General features: G+C 39.6%; 1 protein-coding gene across 1 annotated transcript; it reads right to left on the reverse strand.

Annotated features, from left to right (window-relative positions):
- Positions 1 to 145: 145 nt before the first annotated feature.
- LOC307088739 (polyunsaturated fatty acid lipoxygenase ALOX15B-like) lies at positions 146 to 9,898 on the reverse strand. The gene is made up of 14 exons (XM_079754718.1): positions 9,645 to 9,898; positions 9,297 to 9,501; positions 9,040 to 9,121; positions 8,298 to 8,420; positions 8,036 to 8,139; positions 7,232 to 7,398; positions 6,035 to 6,178; positions 5,690 to 5,893; positions 5,476 to 5,562; positions 4,823 to 4,992; positions 2,116 to 2,237; positions 1,868 to 1,968; positions 1,566 to 1,736; positions 146 to 1,329 (listed from the first exon to the last, which is right to left on the reverse strand). The coding sequence occupies exons 1-14, from the start codon at positions 9,783 to 9,785 to the stop codon at positions 1,150 to 1,152; spliced, it is 2,001 nt and encodes a 666-aa protein (XP_079610844.1). The 5' UTR covers positions 9,786 to 9,898; the 3' UTR covers positions 146 to 1,149.
- Between the last annotated feature and the right edge of the window lie 2,486 nt (positions 9,899 to 12,384).

Here is a 12,384-nt window from a genome sequence, read left to right on the forward strand (position 1 = left end):
ACGATTTGAGAGTAAAAAATGCAACACTTAACAGTAGGTCATTATCTGTACATTATAGAGGGGGTTACATATTTTAGTAAAGCATGTCCAGCCTGGAAAATTCACTCAATGGCTTTGAGTAATGAAAAGGGCTATATAAATTCAATACATTATTATCATGATATTTTTTTTATTATTTACCCTTTAAGGAGGTGGAATTCAGAATCCTTTACAACAATATCCTAAGGTAGGCTAACATTTGTAGTGGATTAAAGAAACAATGTGGTTTACAATGCTTCATTCAGTTAAATGTAAAACTTGAGTCAAGTAAATTTAATTTAGGCGAGTAATTGCATCTTGATTTTACAGTATCAAATGTGAATTTGAATTGACCAAAATCCTTGAATTACAATTAAAGGATGACTAAGAAATCGACCAACATTGTCATATTACGGAATGAAAAAAATGCATCCCGTAGACACTCAATTGAGTGCAATTATTTATACAAAGGTTTACCACACGTAGAGAAGAAGCATTGCTTTTGAGAGACAATCAAAGGGTTACTTAGCAAAACCTTCTTGATAGGTGCTGAATCAGACAAACCAAATGTGTCTAATTTATAATTAAGAGATCGTAGCGTAGTAATGTAGCTGCCCCTTCCCTTAATGCATGCGTACTCCCGCGAACGGGGACACGCTTTATATCGGGGGTATTTACTGGGCATGAAACATGGATGTTCTTGACATGTAGGATGAGCATGAGAACAATTATAACAAACAGCTGAAGAAATGTTGAATGTGTTTTTGTTTTGCATTTAAAAGTGATGCAGAGTAGTGAAATAGAAAAATGTGAAGGAGGTACATAAGCAGAAGCAAAGAAGCGTTCACAATGGAGTTTTTAGAATGTACGACACATGGCTAATTTTTTTTTCAGGAACCAACAATTTCAGAGGAACAAACATTTGCACATATTATCAGTTTTTGCTTCTCACAGTTCTAAAGATTTGAGAATTAAATGATTAAGATTTTAATTAAAAAAAATAATCTAATAATAATTCATATTGTATAGTAGGAAGCAGATTGTGTAGACAATGTAGTCTGAACCCAACCCTTCAGCTAGGAGTCCTCCTCCAGGACCACCAGACCCTCCTGTCCCCCTTAGCTCCACCACTCAGAGAGCTACGCTATTCTCCAGCAACGCTGGGTCCAGAGACGTGTACGGGATTTCCAGACCCAAGTTTCTGGCATTAATCTTTGAATTTAAAAGTGCAAGCTCCCCTTTGAAGACCTTCATGTGCTGGTGTGGGACTATTTCAAAGAAATGCTCTTCAGGGTAGTGGCCAAGGGGCACCTGTTGGGAAAAAACAGGTTAAATACATATAATATGACACACACACACACACACATTAAATACATTAATTAATAAGACATTGAATATAACCCATACAGAACTTTTACTCACTATACTATCAATTTGACAGGGTGTAGTATACTGCAAATACTCCAGGGAATAAGTATACAGACTCAAGGAAGTCTACTGAATACTGCAGGATGTACAGTATATATTCTACATACATAACAACTTACAGAATCGCTTGACTGCTTGCTGAGCAGCCACATGGCAGCCATGCCCTTAACGGTGGCGTTGACATCAGGGAGAGCATCCAGGAGGGAGCTTTTATCTGCAGTTCCCTTGGTGGTCGGTGGGGGTTGTTGTAGGGTCGTTGGAGTGTTGGGCATCCATGATCCGTAGTCAAACTAAAAATAATTCTCTTATCAGTTCTCATGTCTGTCAAATTTTGACAAATACTCAAAACAAGTGGATCTGAAAAAAACATTAATGTCAAGGAGGGACCAAAATAATGATTCAGCTTATTGAAAATTCAGACCTGGCCGCTGTTTACTGCAGCGTGCTGGGCAGAACAGGTGAAGATCACCATGGTGACGAATTTCACCAGCTCAGCTACAGTGTTCAATTTTTGCGGCATTCCTGAGTATAATACATTTTTATATCAAAGAAACGTTACTTGGATTAAATAAAATAAATTCTACAGTATGTCTATTCCCAGAGTAATATATATAATAATAATGTATTTCTTCACCTAACATGATTTTATTAATTTTGCTTGAAGCTCACCAGATTCCGGCCGTGAAAGGAATCCATATTCAAAGATGTCCAGAACCCAGGTCTGTAGCTCTGTGTCTCGCTGGACATAAGAGTCATCTTTGTAGTAGTAGCCAAGCACTCCCTGAACAAACCTGTATCATACACGTACAGTAGCAGTGCCGAAGAATTAGATGGCGGGAGCTACGTGAGGCTAGATTGTTTATAGCAGGTGCTAATACATTTTGATGCAACACACAATAACAAATAAAACTACGCGCTACAATATGACACGAATCAACCAATCACACAACAAGCAGCCAATGGTCATCCTCCCTTACGCGAATGTAAAATATGATTCATATTTCATTCATAGTTTTGTTATAAGTCATTCCGATGTCTTCATATATTATTATATTATTGTGTGTGTGTGTGTGTGTGTGTGTGTGTGTGTGTGTGTGTGTGTGTGTGTGTGTGTGTGTGTGTGTGTGTGTGTGTTAATAAAGGCAACTATCAGGGTTGTGGGTATTATGGGGTACGAGAGTTGCAATCTCCTATAACCTGGGCACCCGTCTGGTCCTTCCCGTGCTGCTCCACATTATTATTGAAAACATGTTCTTTCATATCAATATTTTTCAACACAAAATGACGGGGTTGTTTTTGGAGGGGGGGCTTAGGGGCTGTCAGCATTATTCAGGGAGAGCTTAAGCCCCTGCTAGCACACCCCCCTCCTTTGTTTTTTTTAAATTTTCAAAGCGTTTTGGATATGCAGTTCGTTCAACACCTCTCAAGCACCCTAGTCGACAGACTGAATCACAGACTACTCTGAGTGATTTTTATTGACCAGTGTAGCAGCAGTGCATATATTCTCACATTTCTAAATGAGACTACAACTTTTTTTCCCCTTGACTACGTTCATGATACAGAACCTGGGGCCTGGAACCGCATGCACATAGTTGATTGACAGCCAGGGGTTACGCTCTTTCTCTTTAAGGCTCTCTGATTGATTTGAAGGAGTGGGCCTCATTGTTAAACTGGCGAATGGAATATCTCTGTACTACTGCTAATTGGGTAAATGAAACTCACTCACAGTAGACCGTGTGTTAGTGTGAGAAATATTCCCCAAAATTATACCTACTACAGCTTTAACATTTATAGGCTACGTTTAAAAAAAATCAAGTTCCGTGTGACAGGTTCTAGGCAGTGTTAATTTCGTTAACAAAAAATATGACTTAGACGAGACGTTGACGAGTTAAAAATAGATCTTTGATATAAAAACTATGACGAAATGCAAGTTTCGTTTTCGTTGACGAGACGAGATAGGACTAAAATGTTAGTGGTATGCTATTTGGACATTCAAAATTCATAATATTTTCCAATCATTACCCTCCCAGGTTCTTATGCAACGGAAACGTTGTTCACTCCTCCAGTAAATAGGACGGCGCTACGACTTGGCGGGAGGTATAGTCCGCTATAGCTATAAGCCAGAGAGCTAACATTACGTTATGCATTATACATATTTATAAATTGAAATTTGTCTCAGCCTTTATACCACAGATACTATAGGGTCTGCATATAACTGCGTTTTCTGATTACAGTTTAATGCATTTTTCACAATTTACCAGCTCTCATTTTGAAGATTGAACAGACAATTTGACTCGAACTACTTAGCAGGTGTCCATATATCAGGGGTTAGCAGGGTTCGAGGTATGATTCCATCTCTGTGGGGGTCTCTTAAAAATAATTAAATATAGATGCGCAAGTAAATATAGGCTATTATGACACAACTCTTCTCAATGCCACGGAAAGCTCCGTTCACTTGCATTGGCCCTTCACAACAACGCCAGCGTCTTCGGTTGCTAAGCGACGTCAACGTCTTTGGCTAACTATTTCTCTGCTGATCAACGCTACGAATGGCAACAAATAAATTGTAAAAATACACACCGTGTGAAGTTATTTTTTCGTTTGGCAAGTAGCCGCTCATTGTCGAAAATAAGCCCCTTCAGGTCGAAGCAAGACACCTCCGTTTCGCGTCAGTGTCCGGTTCGCCCTGTCTGGGTTTATTTTCCCGATAATGACCGTCGTTCTATTATCCCTTACTTAACATCAATATTACTCTGCATGTGGAAGGGAAAATAGCTTTATTTGTAATTAGAATGTTATGCAGCTGTATTTTCAGAGACCCCCACAGATATTTGAGTACTTTCATGGGAGCCATACCTCTCTCTATGGGAGCTCAGCTCAAACTGGCTCCTACCTAACTCGAACCCTGGGGGTTAGCCTAATTTAATTAGTTTAAAAAGAGAAAACATTTTGACAAAAAGTAATGACTAAAAGTTGACTAAAATGTAAGGACTTTTGGTAGACTAAAACTAGACTAAAACTACGAAGGAAAACAATGACTAAAATTTGGCTAAAACTAATAAGCATTTTCGTCTAAAGACTAAGACTAAATCTAAAATAGCTGACAAAATTAACACTGGTTCTAGGTTCAGACCAATATCAGAACACATTTAAATGAGAACACTCCTTAAGAAACCAATAACTACAATTATTAGGTGGACATTATGTTTAGCATTTCTAGAGAAGGTGTGATGTTCACTGCTAACAATTCATCATTAGGCTAATATTGTGCTTTAAACATAGTACACGTAGTACACTATTATTGTACAGTAAACGTAGTACACTGATATATGTCTATAGTTTGACCGTTTTTATGTGCTATAAGTGTTTCTATTACCTGTTGATGATGTCCCACATGTGGAAGCCATCGTCTCTGTAGTAGAAGTGGGGCACAGACTCCAGCCCTCTCTCCTTGATGTCATCCCGAATGCACAGCGAGGCGTAGGTTATAGATGAAGTGGCTCGTTGCAGGATTTTTTGCAAAGCCTCTCCGCCAGAAGAGGTGATCTTGGGAAGCAATCACATTGTTACACTAACCATCAGGGTGGAAAGGATGACAAATAAATGTATCCAAAGGTCTGCTACAATATCATAAACAGATGCACATTTTTCATGAAGTTATATGAAATAAGGCATATGCTATCTATTCATTAAAGGGGTTCTGCCATGCCTGGCTAATTCCTAACATAAGAGAGTAGGCCTTTTAATGTTTCCTACCCTGTGTTGTGAAAATGATTAAGGTCTGCAACATGAAATGTTTCCACGAGAAATGATTCTGAAAAGTTTATTTTTGGTCAGGTATTTGTATTCTCCTTTGGTTCGAATCAGAAAAATAACATCAATGGTCCAACTATTTAGACAGAGTTACTGCAGACCCCAATCTTTGTCTCAGAAGGCAGATGAAGCAGTTCTCTCTTATACAAGTAAATAGCTGAACGTGACGGTTCCTCTTTAAGGCAACAACATGTATACACACGGTCGGCTCCCTACCGTATTGAAAATTCCAGTGTCAGATATGAGTAGCTCCCGGGCTAGGAAGTTAATCTGGAGGGTGTAGCGAGTGTGTGGAACCAGGAGCTAGCCCAAAACAGGGAAACAATTTTTTTTTTTTTCCAGATGTATCATATTGAAAGTTTTTCTATAATGCTCTGTTTATTAACATTTTAGATGGAGAGTTTATGAGATTATGCAAAGCAACGGTCACCTTGTACAGCGGATGCACCATGGGCAGGTTACGCAGGAGTGAGACAGAAAAGACTTCTGCCAGAAGATGAGTTCGGAGCAAGTGGGAGTTAAGCTGGTGGTCCTGGAAATCTGCACTTCTGACAAACATCTTGGCCAACAACCAGTCGTACTCTGAGTCGGTAGGACAGAAGATGGGGTTGTCCTTTGATGGTTCCTGCTTCAACTATAGAAAAGACACAGAGCTCACAGAATGAATTGAAAAAATAACTTTGATTGATATTGGGAGTTCCTAAAAGTATCCATTGAGTTTCAATACATCAGCCATAATTTGGGGATGGAATTAAGTGTTAATATCAACACTTACCTGGATAGCTATGGGCATCAGCTGATCCTCAGGGGTTTTGTGGAGCAGGACGAGTGGGGCCATCAGGTACTGCTGCTTGCCATTAACCTCGTTGGCTTTCAGTCCATCCAAGAGTTTGTAGTCACACAGGAATATGTTTCTGCTCTGTTTGAATATGAGTTAACATGTTTCAAATGACTAGGGTGTTTTTGTAATATATTTTACAACAATGTTGTTCCTGCAAACCAAGGCTTCTATGATAGTTATATTTATTTCTACTAGAGTTTCATCGCGCGCTTTCTAGCATGGTAACTACTATTGGTTAGTTTAAACTTCTGAAACTGAAAATTGTGTTCATTTACAGAAGCACCTTAGTGAAATAAACTAAGTGTAACAACAGCTAAGGCAGACCTACCTAACTATAAGCCGTTTTCAGACATGTCTCTGCATTTTCGCCGCATTTGTATATCAGGAGATTCGACCCTGAAGGTGATTCACACTTGATGCTTTATTTGCGGACATCGATGTCATTCAGGCATCAGTAGAATCAACGGGGGGTTTAGGGGGTGGGCTTGCAAGTGGCGGGATATGACATAGGGTCTAAGTTTGAAAGAGGCGGGATAAGTACGCCGCTGTCACTCTAGTTTGTTTTGGTTTGACCACAGACAGCATGGAGGCAGAACGGGCAGAACTCATCGCGATCGTCTTAAAAGTTGGTGCAACGAGCAACAAATAATCTGTTGCATTAGTGGTTAAAAAAATGCTGATTTGGAAGCATTCGCTGTGCTCCTATCCAATAACAGGGAAGCCATTTGGGCTGTTAAATTGCTCCGTAGGCAAGCTCTATACTTGATTATTAACTAAAAAAGTTGGAGGTCTTATTTTATGCCGAAAAAGACACTGGGCTCAATTTTCGCTGGAATTACACTTTAACCATATAACTTATCAAGTACATGTTACATTAGTTATGGTGTTACATTGGTTAAAAGTATCAAAGTATTTACTTGTGGAATAATGGTACTATAACAGCACGCTATAATGGAAAGTTGGACCAACAAACGGCATCAAAAACCAATCTCGAATGTCGGATTACATTTTGTGTTGCCCAACATGCCCACATTCTATAGTTGTGTGTTGGAGCTTGTTGAGGCCGTGTGCTGTGCAAGCACCAAACCATGTTGAATCCTTCAAAGATCGACATTCAGGGGAATCACACACCTGCATCTCTTCTGCTAGGCTCCTCCCACCGCGGAGGAACACCATTTGATCAGTGACTTGAAAGTTTTCCGGCAACACCGAACAACGACGGATCACCATTGGGTTGACACCGTTTAGAAACTGGTAGCCAAATAGAGAATCCTTCTTCCAGTTCTGCTGAACGTATTCTACAGAGAGATGACATGGTGTGAATGCATTTACCGAGGCGTAGAACACATTTATTTAAAACATTTTAATAAAGCTGATCTAGGTACGTTTTGAGGGTTGTAAAGAGAGAGGGCGCCAAAACGAGTAATATTTGAATGTAAACATCTAAACCCCTCCCCCCACCCTACCCATCTATGCTCTTTTCCTGAATACGCTAAGAGGAGTTAGCATAGCTCGTAGCGCTATAAAATCCAAATCCGTCTCACACCGAGACAGACGGTCTTGTATCATCTCTTTGACTCATACATGGATTTGTATTTTAATTTTTGTTTAGAGTCAGAAATGTCAATGATATCTGAGCCCAGGCTAGCTTACGACTTATACTGTTTTTACCAATAGTCAATTTGCATCAAATATGCTCTTTTCTGTTCCGCCATTTTTCTTTACAAAACAATGAGTGACCTTTCAAACCCCAACGTTAAACACATACGTTTATAAGTCACACACAATAAAGTCCACAAAATTGTTCATTTCTCAATGTTTACGGAATCACAATCGAATTGGCACTCAAACGGTTACCATCCTACCTACAGAGCCTTCAATATCTAAAGTAAAACCCCTACATGAGCCATCAACTTAACGTGAAACATTCTGTACCAGACAGTGTAGTTTGTTTGTGGCGGAAGACTTTGCCGATGGCATCAATGCTCCTCCATTGTTCTTTACGATCCGCCAGTCCGTCGAGTTTCAGCTCTATCAGCCTGGACCGAGAAAACACAAAGCCTTAAGCATAGTACCACACTTATTGATTAAGTGTCTTCAATTCTTTGCCTCAAATAATTAATTAACATATTTATATAAGACAACAATAATACAATAATAATAAACAATACTAAAAAAGACAACAAAAAAACGATACCCATGTAATTTGTTGAGTTTAAACTCCCATTCTTTGGTGAAGGAGAAGCTGACCTCGTCAGGCAGAGCATGAGCATCGTCAACCTTCATACAGTGAGGAATGCCCTCTGCATAAATGCTCCAGCTAGGGAAAATATAATAATATTATATGTATATATTATATACTCTACAAGTACAAAATTTAATAATAACAATTCAGTACTATCAATACTAGAATAGTTAACCTATGGTATGGTGAGGCCTCCACACACCAAAGCTAGTTCAAAGCTTGGAGCTAGTCCGATCCAAAATCTGATTGTAAAAAATGTCTGCTTCTGTCACTCTTTTACAATTAGCTGGGCTATATTGCTGTCCAGGCTTTTGCTATCTAGATTATCTTAAAACAGATTAGTGGGGTGTAGTCACAACTTTTGATAGATGTTATCTGGAAACCCAAAACTGGCAGTTACAATTAACATGGGCACTACCATGTGTATAACCCCTAGTTGGCCATTTGAGTCCATATTAATTCATTTCCGATCTCCTGCTATGCTACCAAAGTGTCTTGTGATCGTGGTTTGCTGCTTTGTGAGCGGGTCTCATATCATCTCTAAATTAGGCCCACTGACTCTGCAACAAACACATTGCATGAAGGTCAAGATAAGTGATCTAACTTCATTGCACAAGGAAGCAATTATACAGCTATTGAAAATAAGCATGTGAATTGTGCTATTATAAATCCATTATGAATATTTACTACATACCAATACTGTTTCTTTCTCAGTTTTAACTCTTCCGTTCTGCTTTGGCTCGCAAGAGGATGGGTGTCATCAAACACTAAACAAGCTGCAACAAAAGAAAAAAACACCATACAAGGTACAATATGCCCAAAAAATTAAAGCGTAACTTTAACGGCTGTAGGCAGCATAGAGAAATATTTTTGCTCATTTAAAAGTGAATTCAGTAAGCCATGCTGTTTTGAGGTAGGGGTTAAGGTAAGCACAAGGTAATTTCCATGTACCTGTGGCCTCTCTGAACTGATGAGCTTCATCGTTGACGATCCAGCGATGGATGGGGAAGTGGAAGGTCTCTCCTTCAGGGGACTCGAGCTCCACCTTGGCAGGGAACCAGGCATTTTGTGGCAGCAGATAACCAGGGTTTTTTTCCAGCTCAATCAGTACCAGTTTGCCAATGGAGTTGTTGCTGTCCACCTCAATTTTAAAATCCTACAGGTGGACAGGACGGGAGAGAAGTGTGATATAGCAGCTTGTCATAAGTTCCAAACATTTACCTTGACAATAATTAAATGAAGTAAAATAAGCAAGTTGACAATATTTGTAGTGAAATGTATTTAAAATGTCAAACTTACAGATTCAGGGCTTAAGTAAGGATAAACAAGGCTTTTCGGTTGGCTCTCCCCATCTGTCCCCACTAATTTAATGTAGATATGATCCCAAGAACTCGCCCAGCAATGGTCTTCAATCTTTATGACCCCTTTGTATTCAGACATCTTTCCTCTGTAGTGTTAACGTTGGAGTGGTCCAATCACATGAAGAATATTAACATGAGGTAGAATGCCAGTCTTACCTTGTTATGTAGCCCTCTAAAATGATGCTTGGTATTTTAGATTTGCCTTCCTTTTATACTCATATTTCAACTCCAACCCTCCTGATGTAACACACCTGGGTGACGTCACACAGTTTAACTCTTCAAATGTATCTTTGGAAACAAAAGCATTATCGGAATCTAACATTCTAAAGCAATCATTCTGGCCAGCCCTATTGCAGATTTTTTTTATGGGTTGCATACTTTTGTCCATTTCGTATCACAAAAGGAATTATTTTCTGTTAACTGTTATTTATATGGAACATCCATATAAATAACAAACAAATTTGTTATTTATTTATTTATTTTGTTTTTTCAATATTCCCCCTTTTTGCATCCTTAATAGCTCACGAGGTGCCCTCTAGGCTCTAGGGTAGCAGCAACTGATTATCTGAGGGCATCTTAGGAATGGCTGCCGCCTGGGCCATGGGTCAAAACATGAAATCAGGAGATCAGGGTGGTCTCCCAAGGCCATCTACCTGGTGTCCTTCATGGACACATGGTTCTGTTCTGTAGGGAGAAGGGACAAACAATCTGTGTGCCCTGTGAAACTGTCTCCATATAGTCGCAGTCAACTCATCTTGATCTTTTTTAAGATGACGATCAGGCAGCCAAAAGAAACAGCAAGAGGGTTTGATTCTCGTAAATCTTGCTTTCCCATTTCTTTGGAACGGAATACAGTACTGTCAAAAGGTTCCTTGTCCTACAGTTTCAAACAAGATTATTATCACAAATGAATGTTATTGTTTGCACTTGGAATGTGACAAACTGTTGTCTGGGTAAGGTGTGGATCCAAGTGAGTGAAGAAATAGGCAGCAGGCAGCGGGTATTAAGGTATCAAGCTGTTGTTACCTTACCGCACCCTTACCTTCACAAGGAAGTGAAAATGAGTTTTTCCAAGGACCCAGGGAGTGAATGCCTTCTCCAAGTTCTGCTTTGTACTGTACACAGGGAGACTGGCTCCCTGCACTTTGCAGCCTTCCTCCTCTCTACATGGAGCCTATAGTAGGGTCACCTCTGCTTCACCATACTGCTGCTGTTCAGCCTGCCTCCTCTCTACATGGAGCATAAGGGGCACTAAGGAACAGTGTAACTTAAACAGGTTGGTCATTCATAACGTAAGTAAGAATCCCCAAAGCAGCAGTTCTGGTGAATCAGAGGTGACCCCTATCCTTTGATCTTATGTGACCCCATTACATCATATCCAACCATAGGGATTTCATACAAATTAATGTTTTTCCTCAGAAACACCCTCATTGGTGAGTCACGTGGTCTATGCACTAGACCAGGGGTCTTCAACTAAAATTGAACAAGGTCCAGTTACTAAAAATTCCTTCCAAGAAAGGTCCGAACCTCTAACCTACCACGTCCTAATAGCCTCCTTTTGTCAAATACAATCAACACAGCATATTTCCTTATAATTTCAGATGTATTTATTTTCAATTTCCAAATAGCTTTATTTTGGAAATTGATTGTGTGTGTCTTACTTGAAAAACAAGTAAGACAAAGTAACGCATATTAACATTTCAAGTAAACAAAACCGGTACATTAGGCATGCATTTCAAGTAAACATAAAAAGTGCATAAGGCCTACTGTGGTAGAAAATAACCGAGTTCTATCACTTCAACTAACTAAGAGAGCATGAGGAATCGGGGAGTCTGAATCAAGTATTGACAGAGACTTTGTTGTTACCCGCAAACAAGCAACAACAAAGCCGTCTCCATATAGTCGCAGTCAACTCATCTTGATCTTTTTTAAGATGACAATCAGGCAGCCTAAAGAAACAGCAAGATGGTGTGATTCTCATAAATCTTGCTTTCCCATTTCTTTGGAACGGAAGGCAGTACTGTCTGAAGGTTCCTTTGTCCTACAGTTTCACACAAGATTATTATCACAAATGAATGATATTGTTTGCACTTGGAATGTGACAAACTGTTATTGTCTGTGTAAGGTGTGGATCCAAGTGAGTGAAGAAATAGGCAGCAGGCAGCGGGTATTAAGGTATTAAGCAACGGACGTCAGTAAGCCTTGGCCCCAGACTCTCTGGGGCCGTGTGAGGCTCTCCTATGAATTCAGAGGTGATTTTGCTGCTTTCCACTATTAATGTACCTATATGATATATAGGCCTGATAATACTCATAGTTAATAAAACAAGTAATGGTTAATTTCTCCCATACTACATGTCAAGTAAGCAGAACAGGTACACTAGGCCTACACTTCAAATAAACACAAAGTGCATTAGGCCTACATTTCAAGTAAGCAAAACAGGTACACCAGGCCTACAGTTCAAATAAACACAAAAGGAGCATTAGGCCTACATTTCAAGTAAGCAAAACAGGTACACCAGGCCTACAGTTCAAATAAACACAAAAGGAGCATTAGGCCTTCATTTCAAGTAAGCAAAACAGGTACACTAGGCCTACATTTCAAGTAAGCAAAACAGGTACCCCATCTGTAGTGACTGAGACAACCTTTTTCAGATCAATCCCCCTCTTCGACAGCAT

This window comes from Pollachius pollachius, assembly GCF_949987615.1.
Source record: "Pollachius pollachius genome assembly, chromosome: 17".
In the NCBI taxonomy this organism is placed as follows: domain Eukaryota; kingdom Metazoa; phylum Chordata; class Actinopteri; order Gadiformes; family Gadidae; genus Pollachius; species Pollachius pollachius.

Bases quoted from the DNA above. Each gene is read 5' to 3' on its own strand.
- LOC307088739 (XM_079754718.1), bottom strand. From the start codon at position 9,785: ATGTCTGAATACAAAGGGGTCATAAAGATTGAAGACCATTGCTGGGCG. The intron at 8,140-8,297 runs GTATCGTTTTTT...TTCTCGGTCCAG, and splicing joins AAACTCAACAAATTACATGG to GCTGATAGAGCTGAAACTCG. The intron at 1,969-2,115 runs GTGAGCTTCAAG...TATTATACTCAG, and splicing joins CCTTTCACGGCCGGAATCTG to GAATGCCGCAAAAATTGAAC.